Source organism: Ochotona curzoniae, unplaced genomic scaffold (assembly GCF_017591425.1).
Source record: "Ochotona curzoniae isolate NIBS_2020 unplaced genomic scaffold, NIBS_Ocur_1.0 patch52, whole genome shotgun sequence".
Lineage (NCBI taxonomy): Eukaryota > Metazoa > Chordata > Mammalia > Lagomorpha > Ochotonidae > Ochotona > Ochotona curzoniae.
The window spans coordinates 118599-142662 of NW_024467031.1; the positions used below are offsets into that span (position 1 = coordinate 118599).

Below are 24064 nucleotides of genomic sequence, written 5' to 3' on the forward strand. Positions count from 1 at the left end.
AAAACTAAATCCTATGATGTTTATGTTTAAAGTTTATCTGTGTAGCCATCGTCATGATTCAGACAGAGGCGAGGTTTTTGGGTTCTGGAATTTCTAAACACTCTCACTACTTAAGTCTGCAAAGGCAAGAACATATTTTCTTTCTTTTACAGCAACCTCCTGTAGAAGGGTGTGTTCCCTCTGGGTAGCGCTTTTGGTGCTGCATGTCCAAACCACGGTTCCTTCCCCATCTGAGCATCTTCTTCCCTTTTCCATCCCATTTGGACCAGCTTTCGCTCTCGTGACTCTGGTCTTCCTTTTAGCCCCTTGCCTGAAGTTCAGGGTGAGTCACTGGAAAGACTCATGTATTCCCTTCTGGGGTTGTCTGCTCCTCTCTGATGCTGAGTTCTTGTTCTCCCTCATTAATGGCTTCTGTCTTTTCTTTGAACGTTGACTCTGCTTTCACTTTTTGGAGAGGAGTTTCAGATTCTGGTTCCAGTGGGGGTGATTAGAGTTACAGGTAAAAGCACCCAGGGTGTTCCCTTGTATTCACTTTGTGAAACGAGAATGACTGTACCAAAGATAAGGATGTGGAGTAGGATGCAATTGTCCGTGCACCTGCTGTGTACCCGGAGTATTTTGGAATGTTAGGTTTAGACCTTTGAGAGCCTTAAATTTTTCAAGAAAAATTTTTTCAATTCTGACGATGTCTAATTATATCTACTTACTATCATAGCACATTGACATTTAAATGTGTGCATAAAATTAGACCCATATAAAAATAAAATCTGAATACTAATATCCAGCTATGATCTTTACCTCAGCAATTCAGTTTGTATTCTCCTATTCTAGGGTTTTAAAGTAGAACACCACACAACTTAATACAGAAGTGAAAGAAGTCTATTTGTGGTTGGAACGTTCAGTAGTAAAGGACTGTTGTTGGAGCTGGGAGAGTGACCATTCATGGCATGCAGCTCATACCTGATAGAACCACCTACCAGCCAATTACAGAAGCCTAGGGAAGTCTGGTCCATAGAGAGAATATCGGACTTAATTCACTGTTTTGCGAAAATAGAATTTTGTTCAATGTATTCAAACAACAGCAATGAAAAAAGCCACTACTGCTAATGATAAGATAGATGCACAGTGCTCTTCAGTGTTCAGCATGAAAGCAAATGTTGCAGTTGGGTAGTGCGGAGACCTTTTGTTCAGTCATGGGATGTCAGAGTTTAGCACTGGAGTTGATGGTCAGACATGGGAGATTTTATGACGTGGCAGCTTCCATGAGCAAGTATGAGAAGTTCATGTCATCTTCCAGCGTGGGTGTTGCTGGACCTGAGAGTGTGCCCAGTGACGAGGCCGTGGAATGAATGCATCCGTTTGGGTGTTAGGTTGCATTGTTAGGTTGGAAGTCGGGAGCCACCTCTTTTGACAGACTCTGCTTCTCCAAGACTCATTCTTTTGTAGGGGGGTGTTTATACTCAGCTTTTAAAGCAGTGGGCAAAAATAGAAACCCGCAGCTCTGGGCTTCCACCAAGTGTGAATGTGGAATAAATGCTAGTCATTGAGAGATGATTCTAAGACATAGCCTTTTGTTTCTTCCAGCCCTTGTTTCCATCTTATACAATGAGGGTGGATCCTTCTGTATTACTATTGAGGACCCCTAAATGTCCTTGATTCACATATGCCAGCTGAGGAGCTCCTCCCCGACCCACGTCAACAGTCCATCTTGCTTCCACTGATGTTTGTAAAGTCACCAATGAGTGACTCCAGCGAGACTTTTGTCCTGGTGCTGAGGGTCTGCAGATTAAATCCTGCTGCCATAAGCTTCAAGGGCTTTGTTTTTCTGCATTTTATAGCCTCGAATAATCTAGTTCCATCAAGCCTTTTGTCCAACTTGAATTTCACTGGTAATACTATCTGTCTTAGGGATTTACAGTCATAACCATACGTGCCACAGAAATCATCTCACAGATAATGTGCCCTGTGCATAAACTGGGCATGGGATTCAGTGAGGATCTAGAAGGGCTATGATTCTGGGGTTTGTTTGTTTCTGCTATGTTGTGTATAATCTTGTTGATGGCACATTCTTAGGACCGTAAGATATTGCACATCTTTATAGATGCAATGTGCAACATGTCCTCATGAACTAAGGAGGGCCGTGCGAAGTGCTGTCCTTATCCTTGTAAAGTTGCCATTATCTCGAAATCATCACCGTCTCCAGGAATCCTGGCAGCTGAGACCCCTGAAGTTCCAAGTGGTATAGAGTTTCATCTCTTGGAAGCAGGATCAAGGATTATGTCTTATTAAGTGTGAATAAAACATCAGTTTCTGTGTTTGGTGTATGCTGATTAATTTTTGTTTTATACTGAAGTGTATTTGTCTTTTCATTTTTTCCCCTCTTTGTGCGTGTGAGTCTTTTCCACATAACGTGATTTCTCTGAGGTTGTTTTAAATAAAAACATCACACAGAATTTTGTTTGCTGTTTTGCACTAGCTGTGGAAGAGACAGCAGCAGTAACTTTCAGTGGATGACTAAAGCTTTTCTTTGGAATCCTGAGCTTCAGCGAGTGGCTTGTTCTGTTCCTCAGCCTTGCCTCCAGTACGTGGCTTCTGTTGGAAACCATTTTAACATGGTTTGGTACCGGCAGATAGCAGCCAAATGTTAATTGAATGAATGAATGATGGTATCTTGATGCTTTTCCCTCTAAAAAGAGTTTGAATGTACCTTGCAGATAAACCCCAAATTCAGTTTCTTATGGATCTGCACATGACAGTCATTTAGCTTTATTTACTGTAAGTTTTTAGCTTTGAAAATTCAAATGTATTCTTGCTTCTTTTTTTTTCAGTTGTAACTTTTTTCTTGTGTGTGTGAGAGAGAGAGAGAGAGAGAGAGAGAGGGTGAGAATGCGACCACGAAGAGTACGATTGTATCTACTGGTTCACTCCCGAAGCCAGGAGCCGGTATATCAGTCCAGGTCTCCCATCTGGTGGCAGGAATCCAGCTACTCCAGCTTTTGTCATTGCCTGGTGTAATGTGCCCTAGCAGGAAGCTGAAGTCAGGAGCCAGAAGTGGAGCTCCAGTTGAGGCACTTGCACGTGAGCAGCAGGTGGCAGTCAAGCTTTGGAGAGCAAACAGCGGCTCCTTGTTTCTTTCATGGGGCTCCAGGAATCACACGGCAGAAGCAGTGATTGTTACTGACATTTGTCGGGTGTCTGTTGGTTAAACACTTGTTTGGCATGGGAAGTTTCTATCAAGCTTAATTTAGCAGTTAACAGCTAAAGCTCAAGTGTGACTTTGACTCTGTATTCAATTATGTATTACGTGGTGACTTTGGGCAAGTTGTTTAAATTCTGTCTCATTTTTCCTCATCTACAGTGAAGGCAGTATCAGTACCTACCTAATGGAGTTATTGTAAGGATTCACGAAGCCCTGAGTGTACAGTGCTTGGAGCAGTGCCCAGAAGAGAGTGAGCGATGATTACAGGTCACTGTTTGCTCCCGACAACAGCTCTCCAGGGCAGTAGATATTATTACACGGTAGTAGCAAGGTTCTCAGGTTCAAGGGCATCCAGGATGTAAACCCAGAGTTGTTTTTGCTGCACTAATTCCTCTCTGATCACGTTTTACCACCAGTGACAGTGATTGGCATGGCCCCTTCTGTCTGTTCCCTGTCAGGGATTATGGACTCATGTGGGAGGCGTGTGTCTTAAGAGCATCCGGGTCTTAAGTAGAGATGAAACTTTTGTTGATTAAGTGAATGAGTAAATACTTAAACTGTTCTAGATTAACATGTTGTAAAGGGGGAAGCACTCCTGCATCGCCAGGATGGATTAGCCAGTGGTCACCAGAGTAAACAGGTGGATCTCTGGCAAGACTGAGAGACGCCAGCTGCTCTCAGTGCTGGGATCATGACAAGAAGAGGGCAGAGTTGTCATACAGAATTTGGGGATCCCCTTCTCTGCTTCTCTTCTTTCCCGGGCCCCTCCGTCATTCCGCATGGTGTGTTTGGCCCAGGCTGTTTCCCAAGATGCCCTGGAAAGAGCAGGTTGTGTGCTCTGTATCACAGCTGTCATGCTCCTTGGGGTGGGACCCTCAGACAGAAGTCTCAGGCCACTCTGGTTGTTGCCTCCATGTTTTGACTACACTGCAGAAGTCTGTCAGCTTCGCTTCACTTTCCAGAGCCTTGATATGGTTGCTCTTCTGTTTTTTTGCCTGGAGATACAACTGTCATTTGAGGGGATATCTCTGATAAAAGCTTCCTTCTCCCTAAGAGATGGAAGATGTTCACTGTTCTTAAAAACAACCAGGGTCCTTTCAAACTGAAATGCAAGTATTTTAAGGATAAATGTGATGTTTTTTTTTTTTTCGGAAGCAGAGTTATCTTCTTACACTTGCCCATCATGAGATCACAATCATGGGGGAAGCTCAATTTGTCTCTAATTTTGGCCAAAATACATGTTTTGTAACCCAGGCCACCTGCTGAGCTGTTCAGGCTTCAGTTCCAGTTCCTATGAACATCCTTGGGTGAATGCAAAGGGACCCAGGTCCAAGACAAAGTTAAACAAAGTCATGGGCGTAAAACAGTGGTTTGATAATTTGTCATGTTATATGTGTGATTCATAAGCCTTTTTAAGTTCTGTTTTCCCCTCCCAGGTCTAATCTGGCATTCTGCTTGTAACAGGCAGCTGAGTGTCAACGCTGTGCTTCTCCTTGATCGCATAGTCTGAGTATTCTGATATGTTTTCCCACTATACTTCCTGTCCCAGTTCTACTTGGTTGCATTATATGTGAATAATTAGTCCTTTTTAGGGCACTTTCCTGACTTTGAACTCCCCAATAGCAATGTTTTTGGTCACGATGACGTTTACCTGCTATAATCTGTTTACTACTTCTCGACATTTTACATGGTCATTCTTTCTGTGATGACTTAGGAGTATATATAGTGCTTGAAGTAAGCTTTATACATTTTTAATTATCAAAGAAATCTATGCTCAAAGAAAGAGAATTCCTGTTACCTGTTCTCTCAGAGACTGAGGTGAATCTCTTGGAAGTCTCTTTTTCAATTCCTCTTTCAGAAAACTGAACTTGGAACTTTCTGTGCACTCTGTTTTACAATGAGCTGCTTGACCGAACGTGTCTTTAACATTCATCAAAATAATTGTATTTTTCTACAGTGTTGTGAGTGGCTGTATTTTATTCTGTCATACAGATGTGGTCCAGTGAATATGTCATTGAAGACTTTATCAATCACATAGTATTTATTAGCTCCTTATCCATATTGCAGTTGCTTGGTGGTTACATGGGCTTCAGTTATGAACAGGCAAGGTAAATGACAGGCAGAGGAGGGAGGGTAGATGGAGTAAAGACCAGAGTTAAGGAAAATATTGGGAACCTGATCCTGGGATGCAGGGGGATTGTGATGGTGGAGGGAGCTCAGGTGGCAACAGTGGAGATAGTCATGGATCGTTGTGGCTGTAAGAAAAGAAGGACACTGGGCCTGGCGTGGTGGCTCAGGGGCACCAGGAATCCCGTATGGGCACTGGTTCATGCCTCATTACTCCAGTTCCCATTCAGTTTCGTGCTTGTGGCCTGGGAAAGCAGTCAAGGATGGCACCAAAGCCTTGGGACCCTGCACCAGGGTCTTGGAACCCCGAAGAAGCTCCTGGCTTTGGATCAGGTGAGCTCTGGCCGTTGGTGCCACTTGGGGAGTGGCTCAATGGATGGAAGATCTTTCTCTCTGTCTCCTCTCTGTAAATTTGCCTTTCCAATAAAATAAATAAATATTTAAAAGAGAGATAGAAGGAAGAGTACAAGTCAGCTTTGGACCCATTTTTCAGGACTTTTGTCCTTTCTTCTTTTTTTCACTGCAGCTGATAGTTTTTTTCATGTTCTTCAAACACAAGAGCTTGGAAATTGTCCTCTGGAGGGCACCATTTACCTTAGAGCTAAGCAGTGTGAGGCTGAAGTCTTGGCTGCTGATGCTCCCAACCACCTCCACCTCCTCTCCTTAACCCCCACCTCCTTCTTCCTCTGGACCAGACGTGGCTCTCCTTGGCTCATCATTTGTGTCTCCCTGGCGGCCGTATCCAACACAGCTCGCATCCGTGTCGGCCTGCTCTATCTGCTTCAACAGCAGTGGTGTTGTTGATGATTCTACCTACTTGGCTATTGCTGCTGTTTGTTTTCTTCACCAGATTTCAAGGTCTTGTTGAAGATAGAGACATGATTGATCTCAGTGTTGGTTACAGAGGGAAACAAAGGAACATGACAATGCCTCTTCCATTCTTTTACATCTTATTTTTCATCATAGTTTTTTGTAATGTATTTTATTATTATCTTTTAAATTTTAGATGATGTTAACATAGTTGATCAGGGTAAGAAGGATCAAGGGTTATAGAAAAGTAGGTGTGACCATTGTTTTCAAAATGACTGTTTCTTCTTCCTGTTTCTGGGGGAAGGAGAGATAAGGGAAGAAGCCATTGCTATCCTCGCAACCTTCCCAGTACCCGGGATGGGGAATGGCCACCTGATATCAACCCAGAGTTCCAATGTGGCACATGCTCTGAGGGTTCTGCCCAGGTGGTTTCGATAGTTCTGAAATGTTGTCTATCTTGTCAATCCAAGGATGAGGGAATCCTCTCAATGTCCCTTGTCTGACATAGTCAAATTTTGAATCTCCATTTGCCCAGGTATTGGCTGTCATCATTGGGCTGGGATATTTATTGTCTAATTTGTTTTGCCTCCTTCCTCTGGCATGGTACATATGTCCTCTGTAGGCCTCAGTGGGCTGTCATGTCTCCCATATGGATCTGGGCCAGCTGTCTATTACTCCGTTTTTTTCCACTGAGGAAGCCCAGTTTCGCAGGTGGGCCCAAGGACCCAGGCCAAGTGTCTTGGGCCTTGCTGGACCCCTGCCCTTGGGGCTAATAGACCTGGCACCCGCCATGCAGGCAGACACAGGGACCCAGGTCAGGCGACCATGGTCTCATCAGACCCTCCGCCGCTGGGGCTCACTGACCAGGCACCCACCTTCCCCAGACTAGCATGCCTCACCTCACCTCGGCCTCCATCAGCAGGTGCTTCAGCCTGGTTTGGTCCAGCCTGCCTCCAGTTCTACCATTCTGGTGTGTGCTACAGCCTACCCAGGCCCAACCAGCCCCCAGTCCTGGCCCTAGTGTGAACTGGCTGGTGTTGCAGCCCCATCCAGCCACAGGTGTACCCAGTTCTGGTTCTCAGATCAGATCTACCAGTGGATGTTTTTTTTTTTTAAAGATTTATTTTTATTATGTTTTTATTGGAAAGGCGGATATACAGAGAGGAGAGACAGAGAGGAAGGTCTTCCATCCCATGATTCACTCCCCAAGTGAGCGCAAGAGCCTATGCTATGCCGATCCGAAGCCAGGAGCCTCTTCTGGGTCTCCCACAGGTGCAGGGTCCCAAAGCTTTGGGCTGTCCTCGACTGCTTTCCCGGGCCACAGGCAGGGAGCTGGAAGGGAAGCAGGGCTGCCGGGATTAGAACCGGCGCCCATATGGGATCCCGGGCGTGCAAGGCGAGGACCTTAACCACTTGTGCCACCGCACCGGGCCCCGACCAGTGGATGTTTTGAACTGGCTAAGCCTGGCCTGCCCCCAGACTTGACCCACATGTATGCCATCGGGTACTGTAACCTGACCTGGTCTGGGCTTGTCCTTGCCTTTTGTCTTGCATTCATCTGCAAGGACTGTGTTCTAACAAAGGAGTTATGTTTCCATTTTTAACAGCCAATTATTTTTTTGCACATATAGCTATAATTTGAGTAAATTTGCATTTTCTACCTTTTTATCTATTCTAAACTGGGGAAAAGTTGCTTTAGCATTCCTATGTATTTTTTCTAGTTATTTTTCATTTTCCTATCTGGGTTCTAAATTTGTCTTTGTGTACTGCTAAGGAAAATGTCCTTAAGGCATATTTTTCTTTCAATTGGTTTTCTTAGAAGTTGAAAGCTACATCCTCGGTACAATCCTGTTGGATCTTTTGTATCTGATGGGTTTGTAATTGATTTTCCTAGATATTCCTCCTTGCCCTTATCTTGCATAGCTGAGAACAAGAACAAATGCGGTCCTAATTAACTTTTCCATAAACATCAGCCAAAACCCCTTCTCTGATTCTATCATTTCACTTCCTTGTCTGCTGAGTCAAATCTTGGATTTCTTTGAGGCCCAATGCAAAACCCAACTTTCCAGTGAGATTTCGCTGACCTGTGTACTTTGCGGTAGTCACAGACACGGGGAAGGCTGGCACTGTCAACCCCCAGCTGGCAGCCTGGCTGCCCCTCTAAGCCACAAATATTTGCAAGAATTAAGAATGGCCTCATCAGCTATCTGCTCTGCCCTGCCCTCTGCGAGTCAGGATCCTACCTTCTCCCATGTGCCTCACACCTCTTGGTAGAAAATTCAGGAAAACCGTATCATCTGCCCTCATGATTTGATGATTATTCACTCACACAACCATAACAAAGTCATCAAACAGTCATACTTTACATATTCCCTCATTATAAATTACAAGACATAATGCGTATCTATCATCCACTTTGTTTTTTAGAATGTTTATTCTGTGAGACGAACATTCCTAAAGTCAAGACTAGGTGAAGACAGAAACATTGCAAAAAAAGGGGGAGAAATGAAACATGAAATCAAGCAGCAATAAAATAAATACTTCAAGCCAATCTCATATTTGTGTTGTGTAAGATATGTTAGTATGTCTCTTGCCATCCTTCCCCTCCAGCCACCTGACCATCCACCCGCCCAATTTCTGCATGTACATTAGTGCACTATTCTGGCTGATGGGAAAATGCAAGATGACTCCTCCCCCTGGAAGTTTATGATGATGGACAGCTCCAGAGCCAGTACATAAGAGCATCATCACACATTGACCTGCAAGCTGTGAGGCCAGTGAGCAGGGGCCATGATACTGAACAACAAAGGGATATGCACCTCGACTGCAGTGTCTAACATTTAAGCTAAGGATTAGAATGCCAGGACGATGTAGCACTGAAAGCAGACAGGATCGGGGTACCTGAGGCTGTGGAAATGGCATGTCACAAGTCTCCAGAGGAGGACTGGGAGCTGAAGGGAGACTTATGGGACCAAAGTCTGAAAAACGAGGGGTCGCAGTGGTCAGGAAGGTAAAGGCAAGCAGGACTTCTTGCCCGTGGAAGGCAAGTGCAGGTTTACCGTAGGATAGCTGGACGCTATGATCTTTGCTACATTTTGTGATCACTCTGCTGTTCTTTGAACGGCTGGTTATTGGATAAGATAAAGCACAGGATCTCGCCATGGGACACTGTGATGATAGAGGAGACGTAACTGTGGCTTCTCCTAGGACGGCGGCAGCAGAGACATCACAAAGCGCTTGGGGGTTGTGATATGTTTCAGAAACAGCCTACTGACTGCTGAATCTGGGAGTTGAGAGCGATAGAAAGGTGGGGTTCTTGGGTTTCTGAATTGAGTCATTTTCTCAAAGCAGTGAGTTCATTAAATTAAAATTTCAGTATCTGTGCACATCACGTTTTATGTGGAAATGGGCTTTATTTGCAAAATTGCCAGTATCACTTCATTTTGTATATTCATCAATTTCTGGTATTTAGAGAGGTTTCTAACAATACACACAGTGACTTCATTGACTTACAATTTAAAATCTTCCAGAAATGTTTTCTTTTGGTCTTAAATATCTAATTTCTATGATATGTGCAAAGCAAAGATTGCTTTCTTCTCATTTACATAATAAATATTCAGCAGGCATAGTCATCTAAAAATTGGTTTAAATGCAAAGTTTGACAGAACCGGCAGCTACCTGGCGTTGGCTCTTATTCTTTAGGTTACTTTTGCAGTTCTAGTTCTAGTTTTATTCATCGAGACTTTCTGAAAGGTATGTATTTGCAAGAGCATGAGTGACTTGACATCGATCCAGTGGTTCACCCCTGAAATGCTCCAGCTGAGGCTCTCAGATGGGTGGCAAAGACGCCTCCCTGAGCTCTGCCTGCTGCTCCTAGGGTGTGCGTGACCAGGAAGCAAGAATTGGAAGGGAGGCTACCACTCAAATACACGCACTGTTATGGCATGGGAACACCCCCAAGTGGTGGTTTAAGTGGCATGGGAACGCCCCCAAGTGGTGCTGCCCTGTTTCAGTCCATGGCTTTCTAAGCTTTCTCACTGTTGGACTGAAGTCTCTTGGCTGCTGGCATTGCCACCGTGTGTTGGAGACAGTCTGTCCTTGGGGCTTTTGTGTTTTCTTTCAGCTTTCTTGATGCATGCCCTCTGAGGTCTGCACACCCCGAGCTGGGTCACCCTAGAGGTATTGTTCTGTTCCTTATTTCTGTACTTCTTGGCTAACGGTATCATACAGCTTTTCAGTTGCTACTCTTTAAGGAAAATTGTAAATCCAAAAATATTTGCTCAGTAGCTTCTAGTTAGGAGCATACATTACTCATCTATTACAATTTATTTTCAGAAACACGATTAGTTTTATGACATCATAGTACAGAAAACCATATTCTGCTTGTCCTTCTGCATGTGAGGTTACTTCAAAATGTGTAAAATGAAATCAAAGGGTAAATGTATCTTGATACAAACACTTTTGAAATTATGAATATATTTTTTAATAACGTGTATGTTCTTGAACTTTGGGGGTTCATGTTTTTGGAGTTTAAATGTGCCTAGGAGTGTGATTGAACCCAAGAGTGTTCAATTTTCTTTGCTAATCCTCTTGCTGTTTCCACCACAGTTCATTTGTTTTGCCTATTCTTCTAGGGGAATTTTCAAAAGCATGCACCTTAACTGATTATTATTGATGCATTCGCCAGGCACAGCTCTTAAGGAATTTTATAGGGACAGACATTCGACCACGTCTTCCCCTCTTGGAAAGTCTAAGTTAAATAGCAAAATGTTTGCATTCCCCTCCCACTCTGTGCTGACTCCTTCTTGCTGCTAATGAGCTCCCTGACAGGCAGCAGCTGATGGTCCCCGCATCTCAGTTCCTGCCACCTGTGTGGGAGATCGGGCTGTGTTCTCAGAGATAATACATACAGGGGAATCCTCCTTTTATTCGGGAGTAGAGATGCATACTGCAATTTATCTTCACTTCCTGGTATGCTAGTCTCTATTATAAAATATGTATTTACCTATATATCTGTTTATCTTGTATTTTACATGGAGGTTGCCTTATATCAGAGAGAACATGATTTGCTTATAAGTTCTTATAGTTATTATTGTAGAGTTCTTTAGATTTTCTTTGTATAATATCATAGGCTGGCGAATAAGTCTTATTTTATCCTTTCTACAGTTTATGCTTTTTTCTTGATTTCTTTTACTGGCCCGATCACATATAAAGAACTTGCAGTAAAATATTGAGCTTCAGTGCCAAAGGGAGCCATTCTTATTTGTTTCCCGGCTTAGAGGGAAAACATCACTGTGTCGTCATTAACTTCTAGGTTACCTGAAGCTTCAGATAGTATTAGGATTGCAAGCAGTTTCTGCTAGGCATGGCCAGCATGTGGCAGGGTTTGGAGAACCTGTCCGCCAATTCTTGGCTCTCCTGATGAATCCCAGATTTCTAGGGTTACAAAAGCAGCAGGTGTTGAATGGCCCCTTAACCGTGTGTGTGTGTGTACAGCGCAGTGAACACTTCCCAGTTTCACCCACTCTTTCCTTATGTGTATCCAGGGATACAACTCTGTCAGATTCTTGCATCTATTTAGATTGGTCCCACAGTGGAGACTGACTGACACAGGTCAGCGTCCTTCCCAGGGCTTCACCGAGTGATGAGGCTGTTGGCAGCATGACATTTCCGCAGAACCGCTGCGCAGTGGAAAGAGAGTCAGACATGTATTGTGCATCATCTTGTTTGCTCCTCCCCGTTTTGCACACCAGGGTATTGAAACAAAAAGTAATGAGGGATCTGGCGTAAATTCACACATCAGATGGGAAGATTCAAGCTCTGATTTTGAGGGCTCTCCACTCCTTGTGACACAAGAGTCACTTGTGAAAGGATGTCTTATGAATTAGAGAATAACCATGGCTCAGGTGACAGAGGAAATGCAACTTTGCTAGACAAAGCAACTGCATTTTCCAAATTGACTCAGCTTCCTCTTATGCCTTGTGCTTAGCCATGTCGCAGTTGCCCACAGTGGTAGCACCTGTGCCCATGCATTCCATTTCCAGCAGTATGCCTGTGGCCATCAGTCCTTGTCCTCTAGGCCATGCCGTGCTCTTGATCAATAGGTCTGTGCTCTGTGGTGACTACTGATCGACTGCGGAAGCATCTCTACCTGACCTGCAGCAGTCTGAATTCATACCACTCAGCCCTCCCAGCCGTGTAGTGGAGTCTGCTCCCATACTGTCTGCTGCAGTTGCTAACAACATCACCCACACTGTCCGCAGGTCCGGAAACTTGGGAATCACATCGTAATCACAACTGCTTCTTATGGAACACTTCTTTTTGGAGCATCACTGTGCCAAGAACTTCTCATCAATTTTTCTCTTAAGCTTCATAAGAAATATAAATTACAGATGTTAAAATCTCCATCCCAGAAATACAGAAGCAGTGGTCAGGGCATTTTCAGCAGTTAATGAACGGAGGTGATGCTTAGGGTGAAGCTCCTTCACATCCAAAGTCCGTGCTATAGGACATGAAATCACCCCGAAAAATCACATGTATGTGGCCCATAGATGTATTTTATTTGAGACATGATTTGCCAATACTTTAGAGTAGAAAAGGTTCAGTTATAATCTGTCTTGCAGACTTCTGTTGAAAATTTAGAACAACTGGTAATCAATACCGTATTTCTAAAAGTTATAGATTGATGGCAGTCATACCTCTCAGCTGGGAATTCTTTCTCTAGCTTGCCCGAGGCCCTGTCACACGTGTTGTGTTACACCTGGGTTACACTCCTGAGCAACACTGCCCACTTGACTGCTGATGGAATTTGGGTTTTGACTCCTGTTCTGTTGTGTCCCTGGGCTCCATCTTCTCTTCCGTTGGTCGCAGGTCCTTGTATTGGCATTGTTGTGTGTAAAATCGTTCTCCTATCTGGTTCTTTTTGTTATGCCAGTCCTACCAACTGGTCGTCACGACCTCTCACCTCAGATGCTCTGCTGATCACCTGGCATCCTATTCTAGTCTTCATCGCCTCTGATTCAGCCTGCAGATGGCCCGGCTGCAGGAATATATTTTTAAAAAAATTTGTGTAGATGAAGTCCAGTGTCAGAGTGAAATACAGACTCCTTAGCATGATTATAAGACTATTTGTGTCCATTTGTGATCTGGCCTCCGGTGTTGGTTCATTTTTCATGCTTCTCTTGTCCATATTAAATATTGGCTCTTCCCCAAGTCTTGACCTTTTATTCGTCCTTTTGCACTTTCCCTTCTCCTTGGTATAGTCTATGTAAATTATATGAACACGTGCAACTGCAAATACAAACATGAAACTAGAGTCATTACTTTCTGAAACTCATTTTTTATTTTATTTTGACCTGATCAATAAGTCTCCTGTTTCTGCTCTCACTAAGAACAGATACAGAAGAGAAAAGCAGGCTTACATATCAGAGTATTGTCCTAACTGGTTCATCAGAGCAATAATAGCAGACAGCCTTGGCTGTGTATCCAAGTTTTGTTATCTATTAACTATGTAGAGTTAAAATATTTTTATTTATTTGAAAGACAGATGGAGAGAGGGAGAAAAACACAGACATCGTCCATCTGCTGGTTCATCCTCTGGATGGCTGCAATGGCTCTTAATGGGCCACCCTAAAGACAGGAATCTGGAACTCTGTCCAGGTTTATCAGGTGGGAGAGCTTGGGCTGTCTTATGCTATTCTCAGGAACATTAGCAAGGTGCTGGGTTTGTGGTGGAGCAGTTGATGTCCATGTAGGAAGCTGGCATTGCAAGAGGCAGGTGAACCTGCTGTGCCACGGCACCAGGCCCTGACTGTGTAAACTTAAACAGGTCATTTCACATGGTTGTACTGTTCTTTACTTGTCTGTAAAGTAGGGATACTAATAGGTCTTCCACTCCACTGAGGTAATGGAAATAATTCACATAAAGCCACATATTATCACCCACTAAGTATTAGCTATTGCTCCAATCTTTACAGTTTTTACTCCATTCAGTCATTCATTTAGCCTGGGAACTGTTCTAGGATATTTGATACATGTCTTTTTAGAAACCACCATGTCTTTATGAAGATAATGTCAGCCCTCTTTCCATGTGAAAATATGGAAGGTGAGAGAAAGAGAGAGCGAGAGAGGGAGAAGGAGGGCGAGAGAGACTGCCACAATCATAAAACCCAAAGATCTTAGGTCTTGCTTCCCTTCTCATATTACCCCTTGTTATGTAAGTTTTGCTGGATTGTCATAACAAAATATCGCAGAGTTGGGGGCTTAACCAACAGAAACTGACTCCTCATGGTCCCAGAGGCTGGAAAAGGTCAAACTATTGGCATGGAGAACTCTTCTGCTGTGTTCTAAAAGTTTCAAGTATCTTTATTCATTTTTATGCTCAAATAAGTATGTTTCTTATTTCTAAATTTTCTGGTCTTTGATTTTTATAAATATTCATTCAATGAAGTTCACAGTTTAATCTTAGAGGGTTTTCAGGCACTCCTTTCCTTTGATGAATTAGCTTTTCTGTGTTCTTCCTCTGACCTCGTGTGACCATTTTATTGCTCTACTGGAGGAGAAAAAAAGAATCCACGTGTTCTCTCAAATTTGAGTTTAGCTTTTTGAGCCTTAAAATTTTTAATCTTGTTATTCATCATGAACTATTGTTTCAGATAATTTCATACCTTGCTTTGGCATGGATGATTATCATGAATCTGAATTCCTGAGGGGGGAAAAATACCAGTAGGACTGCAGGATTAATTAGAGCTCCTTTTCGTTTTTTTTTTTTTTGCATCACACAATTTCTCTTATTGAATATAAGCTGTGGGGTGACCTGGTCAATGCCTTTCTCAAATTTACTTCTTCAGCTTAAGAGAAAAACATTTAATTACTTTTAGTGTCATACCCAACGACACTATATTTGCAGTGAGCAAATTAAAGGGACCATTCTTGTTTCCGATGGCTGTGTTTCATTTGCTAGACCCAGAGAAGAATGTTTTTAGTTTGTTCTAAAATGAAGAGTTTTGAATCTATTTTGAAAATAGCATATTCAGTGGTGCTGATGGCACACAGTGCTGGCTTATGTTGATAAATGTTTTAGTATCTTCTTGTCAACCTGAGTAAAATGGAATACATCTGAGTAAAAATGAGAATGGAGCTGTTGTCACCTCAGCTGCTAGGCAAGACTGAACAATGTAAATGTTGCTAAAACTGATTGTATGACATATTTTCAGTATGATTCTAAGATTGAAATCTACCAGGAAATTCATGAATGATGAATAGCTTTGTATTTCTTTTTCTCTCCATATTTATACCCACATACATATACTTACTTATATGCCAAGTTGACTGTGCCAATTTGTGAAGTGGCAACTCAAAGAATTAAATCTGGGAGTTGATTTTCCTATATCCATTCATTCATAAATCTGGTAGTCTGCTTCATCTATTCATTAGATCCTTAACAATAGCAGTAAACACTGTCGTATTACTAGGAGTCCTGTGTGAAGATGGATAAATAGAAACTTAAATGTAGATAAGGAAAGTGAAATATAATAGTAAAATATATACTGTGTGTCTGTAAAATTAGTTAACCTTATCCCTAAAGTTTGAATAATCTTAATTTCGTTTCTTAGATTTCTTTTAAAAGACATATAGGCCTGATCCATAGCTGTATTGATACACATCATTAAGGAAGCACAAACATTGATGGGTCTGGAGACCCGTAAAACTTAGGAAACACCTAACCACACACGAGGTCATTATAAAAATCACTCTTCAATCACCACACCTGAAGTTTTAGAAACTTGACAGTTTTGCAACATTTCACATATGATAAATTCATTTATTTGAAGAGTACAGTTAGCACTTTTTAGTAAGTTTTCAGAGCTGTGCAGTCACGGCCACAATCCCACATGGGAAATTTTCATGAATCTGTTTGCTGCCAACCCATCTTCCCCCAGCAGAGGTTACCCCAGTGCCTGTGTCAGTGATGAGCTTTCTCTGAACACTTCTTCCTTCACCCAGCATGGCACTTTGAGGAGCAGGTGTCTATCCTCACTATCTTCCTGTTGCCATCTGATATCCATCGTATGACTGTGCTGCCTTTTTTCTTTCTTTTTTAAGTTTGAGATTATACATTTTTTATTTTATTATTTTAACATTTCACAATCCAGTTTTATAAAGTTTTTTTTTTTAATTTTATTTTAACTTTTTCATTAACAGTCACATGTTCATCATTGCGGGCATGGACAATGACAAGAGAGTCCATCTTCCTATTGTCAGGATACAACTCATGGTTTCATTGGGAGTCCATCTTTGATCTGGAAGTAGAGATGCACACTGCACTGTATCCTCACATCTGGACATGATAGTCTCCATTACACACTCACCACACATCTCTCTAAAAATGAAAAGCTACAATATAAAATCAAAAACAGGAAGAAAAATAGAAATTTACACCATGAATTTCTCAAGAGGTTTTGATAGTTCAACAGTCCTGAATTGCTGGTGATCCCGCCGTTCCAATCACAATGAAATCTCTCCCAAATCCACTGGCTGCTATAGTCCACCTTAGTGTCTCCGTCTGCCCAGATCTTCACTGCCAATGGTCGGCTGGGGTAGTAGATCAGTTTTTCTGTCCTCTGTCCTCTCTCTCTCTTCTTTTCCTTAAGGACTATTTTCTTACATTGAAAGTCAGAGCTGGAGAGAGCTGCACCAAACAAAACCAGGAGCCAGGAGCTTCCTCCAGGTTTTCCATGTGGTTGGCAGGGGCCCAAGTGTTTGGGCCATCTTTTTTGCTGCCTTTCCCAGACCATTAACAGGGAACCATATGGGATGCCAGCATTGCAGCTTGTGGCTTTACCTGTTATGCCGCAACATAAGCCTCTGTGCCATTACTGCTTAGCCTTTATAATAACTTTTTATTATTTAAAAACATACACTCAGGAAAAGGGTGGGAGAGGTTTATTTCATTGCTTATAATTTTATATTTTATATTTTTTCAATTTGACATAGTATATTATGTATTAAAGCAGGTAAGGGATATGCTTCCCCAGAATTATACTAAGAGGAAGGAGGAAGCCCTTTGCTGATGCAAATTCCAGCCCCTTGGGGTACTCAGCACTGATTCTGTGGCGTTCTGCGGTCAATGTGCACATGCACACATGTGTATTCAGCTATACTACTGTGCAATCTGTGTGTTTGCACCATCTCAGCAGTCTTACGTTACATCTCAGAAATGAAGTCACAGAGCGTAGCAGTTTCACTCAGGGGTGCTACTAATACTGACTTTTCTGACTTGGTCAAATTGATCAGTGCCCCATGTGGAATACTGTAAGTGTGCAGACCCTGTTTGTTCATTATGATGTGCATTTTCTCACAGGCTACTTCGGATCTGCTTGTGAGGAAAAGGTGGACCCGTGCGCTTCGTCCCCATGCCAGAACAACGGCACCTGCTATGTGGATGGCGTGCATTTCACCTGCAGCTGCAGCCCAGGTTTCACGGGCCCCACCTGTGCCCAGCTTGTTGACTTCTGCGCTCTCAACCCCTGTGCTCACGGCACCTGCCGCAGTGTGGGTACCAGCTACAAATGCCTCTGTGATCCAGGTTGGTGCCATTGCAGACAGCAAAGATTTTTCTTTTTTTCTTTTTGAAAGCAAAGTTACAGAGGGAGAAAAGGAGAGACAGGTGGAGAGAATGAGAGATCTTCCATCCACTGGTTCACTTTGCAACTGTCCAAAACAGCTGGGAGTGGGCTGACCAAAGCCAGGAGGCTGGAACTTCTTTAAAGTCTCCCACATGAGTGCAGGGACCCAAACACTTGGGCCTTTTCTGTTGCCTTCTGAAGTGCATTTGCAGGGAGCTGAATTGGAAGTGGAACATCAAGGTTTCGAATTGATGCCCATAATGAATGCTGATGTTCTAGACAGTGGCTTAACCTTACAAGCCACAATACTTGCTCTGCAAAGCTTTTCTTGACCCAATTTCAAGATGCTGTTAGCTTTTCTTTGGTATTGAAGCAAATGTCTGCCTAGAGAATTTTGTATACTTTGAATGAAAGTGGATTCCACTCACGATACATTTTCTTTCTAGATTTCCTTGCCTGGGTTGCAAAAATGCCCTTTGCCCTGTGTGTAAGCAATTTGGAGTTGGAAAATTAGGCAATGCAAGTGAGCAAAATGGATAGATTAATGTAGGAATAATTGTATAACAGGTTAATTCTTTTTAACAGTGTGTTATAGGTCATGCTAGAGCATGCTTTTAAAAGATGGCATATCCTTTACTGCTGTGTGCTTAAGGTAATGGAATAAGCTTCCTGTCTTACTGTGTGTGAGAAGCACAATGCAAGCCATTCAGAATGTTGTCGATTAAAATTCTGCCTCCGTGCACAGAGTGTCACACCCCTGACTGCCTGCCGATGCATCCAGGACTCCCACCATTTATATTTTTCAAATGTCTTCTGAGTTTGTATTACTGCTTTCTAATTATGGAAATTCAGCTGTTTAGATGTCAAAATGATTACTTAGCCAAAATGTATGTATGCCCATTCGTATGGGAGGGGTTGGACAACACATGGGCAGTCTTTTCTTTCCTGACATTTCCATTCTGTCCACGTCCCTGTCGTTGCACTAGGAAGCTCTTTAAAAGGCTTCTCAGGCCTCGGGGTCCCGACGCAGGTCTCTGACCCAGTGGCCTGGCTGGCGCTGCCTCACTCTGCTTGGCACTGGCGCACCTGCTCCTCAGCACCCTGTTTTGCCTGGAAAGCTTTGGGACTGAATCAACTCTTCTGCCGCCGCCTACACAGTCACCTGCGCGGTCTCTAAAACATTGTTCAGTGATGCTGTGGGTTACACCAGCTGGCCTGGACCATGTTGATCCCTACTATGAGGCCCCAGTGTGTGAGGGCACTCTGAGTGCACAGCGAAGCCATCACCCAACGATGCATTTCTCTGGATGTGTCCCAGTTGTGTGAGGTCTGCATTCAGTGCCCGTGTTCATCAACAACATCAGACCCCAGCTAAACTTTAGTGAACATTAGTATTTCTAGGTTGTGTGCTGTATGCTTCACATCTCTGAAACGTGGTCTTCCCATGCCACTTGTACACCAAGATGTAACACTGTGTGTGGTAGGTGTCTACACACCCAGTAGGGACCTAAGCCCACATTCTACCCACGTGCCCCTGTTTCTGCTGCACCAGTGCCTGGTCCAGAACTTGCAAGAGGCTCATATCATACCTTATCAATGAAAGGAGACAATGGGAAAATCAGTCAGCATCAGAAGGGTGTTGATGGTTCTTTTTCACCTAGGTTTCTTAATGATCTGATTTCCCAAGCAATTGTTATTTTGCCAAATGCCTCTTTTCTGCTGTGAAACAATCAGAGGAAATGGGGGGTTGAGTCATCCTCATGTCAGAGTTAGGTTCCCCAGAGGAGCAGCGGAGGGATGGAAGCAGGGAGGGAAGGAGGTAGTGTGTGTGCAGGTGCGGCCCAGCCACACCACACTGGCTAATCTGCTTTTCTCCACTTGTGCCAGGTTTAGTCTTCTCTCATCTAGTCATATAGTAAGAGCAACACCTAGCATAGCGTTAGAGAAAATACCTAGGTGTGTGGCCCAGCCAGGGAACACAAAATTAGTTCTCCAGTAAACCTTGAGATGAAGTTTCTCCAATTCTCTGTATGATGTGAAAACCTTTCCCTGGGATTTTGCCTCCTCTCAGAGCCACAGCAGAGATAGGAGTAGTGCCTCCCAGGACCTCGTGCCCTGGGGCTGGGCAGGGTGGGGAATGGGGCAGAGTGGGCACACCCTTACCCATGGGGAATAGAGATCTCTAGCACGAGCAGTGCTGTGTTTGCAAATGGACTGAGCTGCAGTGGTGCTGGGCATGGATGGATTGGCCCACCTGTCTGTCTGTCGTCTATTTATCTATCTCTCCCTCTCTCTGTGTGTCAGGGAAAGTTACAAAAGGGCGAGCCAGGCCACAGCCCAGATCCTGGAACCCCATCTCAGTCTCCTACATGAGTGCAGGGTCCCAGGCACTTGGGTGGACTTCTGCTGTTTTCCAGGCACATTAACAGGGAGCTAGGTCAGAAATGAGCAGCCTGGACTTAGATCAGCACCCATGTGGGATACTGGCACTTGCAGGTGTTGGTTTAATTTGCTACACCACAATGCCAGCCCCTACTTGGTATATCTTTTTGAAGTTCAAATGGAACACTGATATTTTAAGATAAATGTTGCTCTTCAATAATGCCAGTAGAATGTTTTCTTTTGTGTGTGTGTGTGTTTTTTAAATTTAAGGAACTTTGGAATCCATTTGATTCTCAGGATTACAATAAATACATGATGATTACTGCAACACAGTTCTCCTCAGTCGTCATGTTAACATGGTGTTAATACAAAGAAAACATTTAGTGTCATGCACAGAAGCAATTCTGATATTTTTGCTTTGTGTGAGGAAGTTTTTTCTAAGTAGAAGTAGCCGTTGCAGAGTGGGAATAGGCTCCCACTACTGACTGTGGCTGTAGAACTGCTGGGTCTCCCTGGGCCTCCCTGGGCTTTCCTTGGCCTGCCTGGTTCCCCTTGGGCCTCCCTGGGCCTCCCTGTGCCTCTCTGGGCCCCTGTGTTCACTCTGTGTGAGAGTACTAAGCCAAGGGGAAACAGCCTGTCTACCGCACATGGTGATAAAAGCCATCACTTCCATGCATTGTTAAAGGTTTCTGGAGGAGTCTCTCAAGTCATAGAGGGTGAATGGCTCCCATTCAGTTCCACTCTCCATTCCCTCTCTCTTCTGCTGGAGTTCGCTGCCCACTTGGCGCATTTATCTCGTTCATTGCCTGTGGCCCAGCAGCAACTCCTATGCAGGCTTGCAAACGTCGAAAAACACTCACTTTTGAACCCTTTGTGTATTACACGAAGCCCTTCGTTTACTACACAAAGTGAAAGCCTTGGGAGGTAAAATTGCTGTTGGATAGGACCTTGCTCGGATCCTTAGGGTGCCTCATGTCTGGTGAAAATTTACGCTGGAAGAGGTGAACATGACAAGTTTGGATGTAAAGTTTCTCGTCTTAATCTTTTGGAGCATGTGATCGGTTTGCATAATGGAGGAATCTCATGAGAATGGGTGGAATTGGGTGACCACTATGGAGCATAGAGTTGGATCATCCTTTCTGAGAGTGGACAAGATAGATTCCCAGTGAAACTGTTGAATATATTCTGACAGTAGGATGCTGGACTCTGACATTTTTCATGCCTACAGTGTTGGGAAACACTTCAATAGTGGAATGATGGACTTATGACTGTTTATGAAGGACTACCCATTGCAATACTAGAGGGGAAATCAGTATGTGTGGAGGGGAGGCAATGGGAAATCCCAGAACCTATGGAACTGTATCATTAAAAAAAAATGCATTAAATCTAAAATATTTAAGTGAAGTTTAATTAGCTAAGTTTTGATTTACACCAAATATAGATAAGGAAGACTGTCAAGTAAAAAAAAAAAAAAGAGTGGAGAGTTCCCATTTCATAAATGGCAACAAACTGAAATCATGTCAAGCTGGAAATTAGTTCTCAGCTGACAGAACGTGATCTTGGCCTGACTGCATTGATCATAGGCCCTGCTAGATGGACTTGGGTTTCCATTCTAAACTTGCTTGTTGTAGTGAGTTAGCTCCTTGAAAAGAAACTGTATCCATGGTAATTCCGATACCATTTCTGTGTTTTACATAGGCCTTCCATTACAGGCTGTGTTTCTCAACTGTATGACCTAAAACAAAACTCTCATTTCTTCCTTCTGTTTCCCCTCAGACTTGGGGAGCTCTCTCAGTATTCTGATGGTATCTGCTGGAGACAGAATCAAAGATAAGACTTAATGGTTGAAATTTTCAGAGGAATTGAACAGAAATAAAGACATAAACATACCTGCAAAGATATGAAGACATTAGCTCACTAATGAATGTCTAAATGCATTTATGTGCTTGGATTAAGTACAGTGTACAACTTTCATGTTTTATTAAGCAGAAAACTTTATCTTGTTTGCCAGGATGAAAATCATTCTTGGTTTAATATGCCATAGGAGTTTGCTGATCAGCAGATATGTGTACCACATCATTCAGGGCAAGTTGAGGAACATTATATAAAATAAATTCTCTCTTTTCCAGTCCTAATCTTGCTACTTTGCCCTTTCTCTTTTCTTTTTTTTTTTCTTTCTTTTTTTGAGAGTCAGAGAAATAGACACAGAGAGAAAGAAAGAGAGAGAGAAAGAGATGAGTGAGAGAAAAATGAATGTTCCCAGCTGCCAGAACCCAATCTGACAGAAGCCGGGAGCTGAGAACTTGACCCAAACTCCATGTGGGTGGCAGAAATCAGCTCCTGTGCCTCTCTGTGTCTGCGCTGGCAGGAAGCTGGCATCGGAAGCAGGATCTTGGCATCAAATCCGAAATGCTTCCATAATGGGAAGGGGTGTCTTAACCGGTGTCTTAACCACTAGTCAAATGCCTGCCCCAGCCCTTCTTTTTGTATCCTCCAAGTGTGATGCATACTCTTGCCAGCTGGAATCTGGTGGAATCTTGTTTAGCTCGCTGCTGCTGCAGTAAGAGTGGTTTGTTCTATTCTTCATCATCTTTGTCTAAGAAAAAAGGAAATGTCTGCGTTAACATCGTGATGGCACCAAGAACCGAGAGAGAGAGAAATGCAACTGCTGACATTGGCAATTGCTCTGATCTTTCCAGGTAGACCTTGAGGTTGCTGAGAGCTGACTTGGTGCTCAGAATCAGGCGATGGTGTCTGTTGAATGCAAGGGCATGATGATCTCAAAGAAAATCAGTATGTAACTGTGTCTAAGATGAAAACAAGGCCGCCGTTTACCCCAGAAAATACTAAAATTTCTCTTTTAGTTCTTAGTGTCAGATAAACGGATAGCTATTTCTGTATGGATTACAGCATTAGCCTTGCTTTCTGTATGAGTAAGGTTTGCTGAGATACCTGAGCATAGAATTGCTTCTGTTTCTGTTCACTCTAGAGTGTTATTCTTGGATCATACAATCAGGGTTCAAAATCATACCAGGCTACGTAGCACCTGCTACAGAGACACGCCACCATTTCTCACTGTGCGGCTTCTCCAAGCTTCGGTGACTAATACACTGAACTTGTTCAATTCCACTTGTGTCTTTTTGGTTGGAGGGTGTTGAAAAATGCAACTGATGAAAATGCTGCTATTATTGTTGAAGGCATGTGATCAAAATTTCCCATTAAAATTAGTTTAACATTTGTAACGGATTGGACTTTGGAATAATTGTTTGGATTTGTTCATAGGGAAGGGTGGAAAACGCAAGTCCTGGGTGGTTTTAGAGAAGGACTCATTGGCTGCCACTGAGAAGTATCAAGTGCAGTAACGGGTGGTAAGGTTGAAAGTACTCATTGGAGCGGACCGAGGAAGAGCATTGCAAGAGTATGACCAGTGACATTTCAGGGCATTTTGCGTTAGTGGGTGTGTGCGGATTGCTGTGTTTTAGACACATTACTTCCACAGCATTTGATGTATAATACAGTCAAGAAGTGATCATAATAGGAGATGTGTGAAATGGAACTTGTTACAGTGGGAATGAAAGGATGGATTGAACAGTCTGGTGAGTGGAGCCATCAGTTCAGTTGTCAGTTGATTGTTAGACATCTGTGGTGGGAATGGGGATAAGGGTAACTGACAATTTCATTTGGATAACTGAGCAAAAAGGGAGATGCAGCAGAGAAGGCACTTCAAGTCTTCAGGTCTTTGGGTCCACTCCAGGGCAGCCAGAGGAGATGGGCCAGTCCACAGTTGGTAACTGGAACTGGAACTTGGGCATGAGGCTGAAATCCGGAATGTTAAGGTGGGGTTCTGATTCTGCGGGAACTAGAGGAAGTTACAGACAGTGTTAGGATCAATGGAAGTGAGAGGGGAGGAGAGTGTCAG

At 43.2% G+C, this 24064-nt stretch overlaps 1 protein-coding gene across 1 annotated transcript in view; it reads left to right on the forward strand.

Moving 5' to 3' along the window:
* The window catches only part of LOC121168087 (delta and Notch-like epidermal growth factor-related receptor), a gene marked incomplete at its 5' end in the record, with an annotated part of 181059 nt that overhangs the window by 93800 nt on the left and 63195 nt on the right, over positions 1-24064 (forward strand). Inside the window, one exon of the mRNA XM_040997852.1 lies at positions 17499-17723. Coding sequence (XP_040853786.1) covers positions 17499-17723 — 225 coding nt within the window. The remainder of the gene's footprint in view (positions 1-17498; positions 17724-24064) is intronic.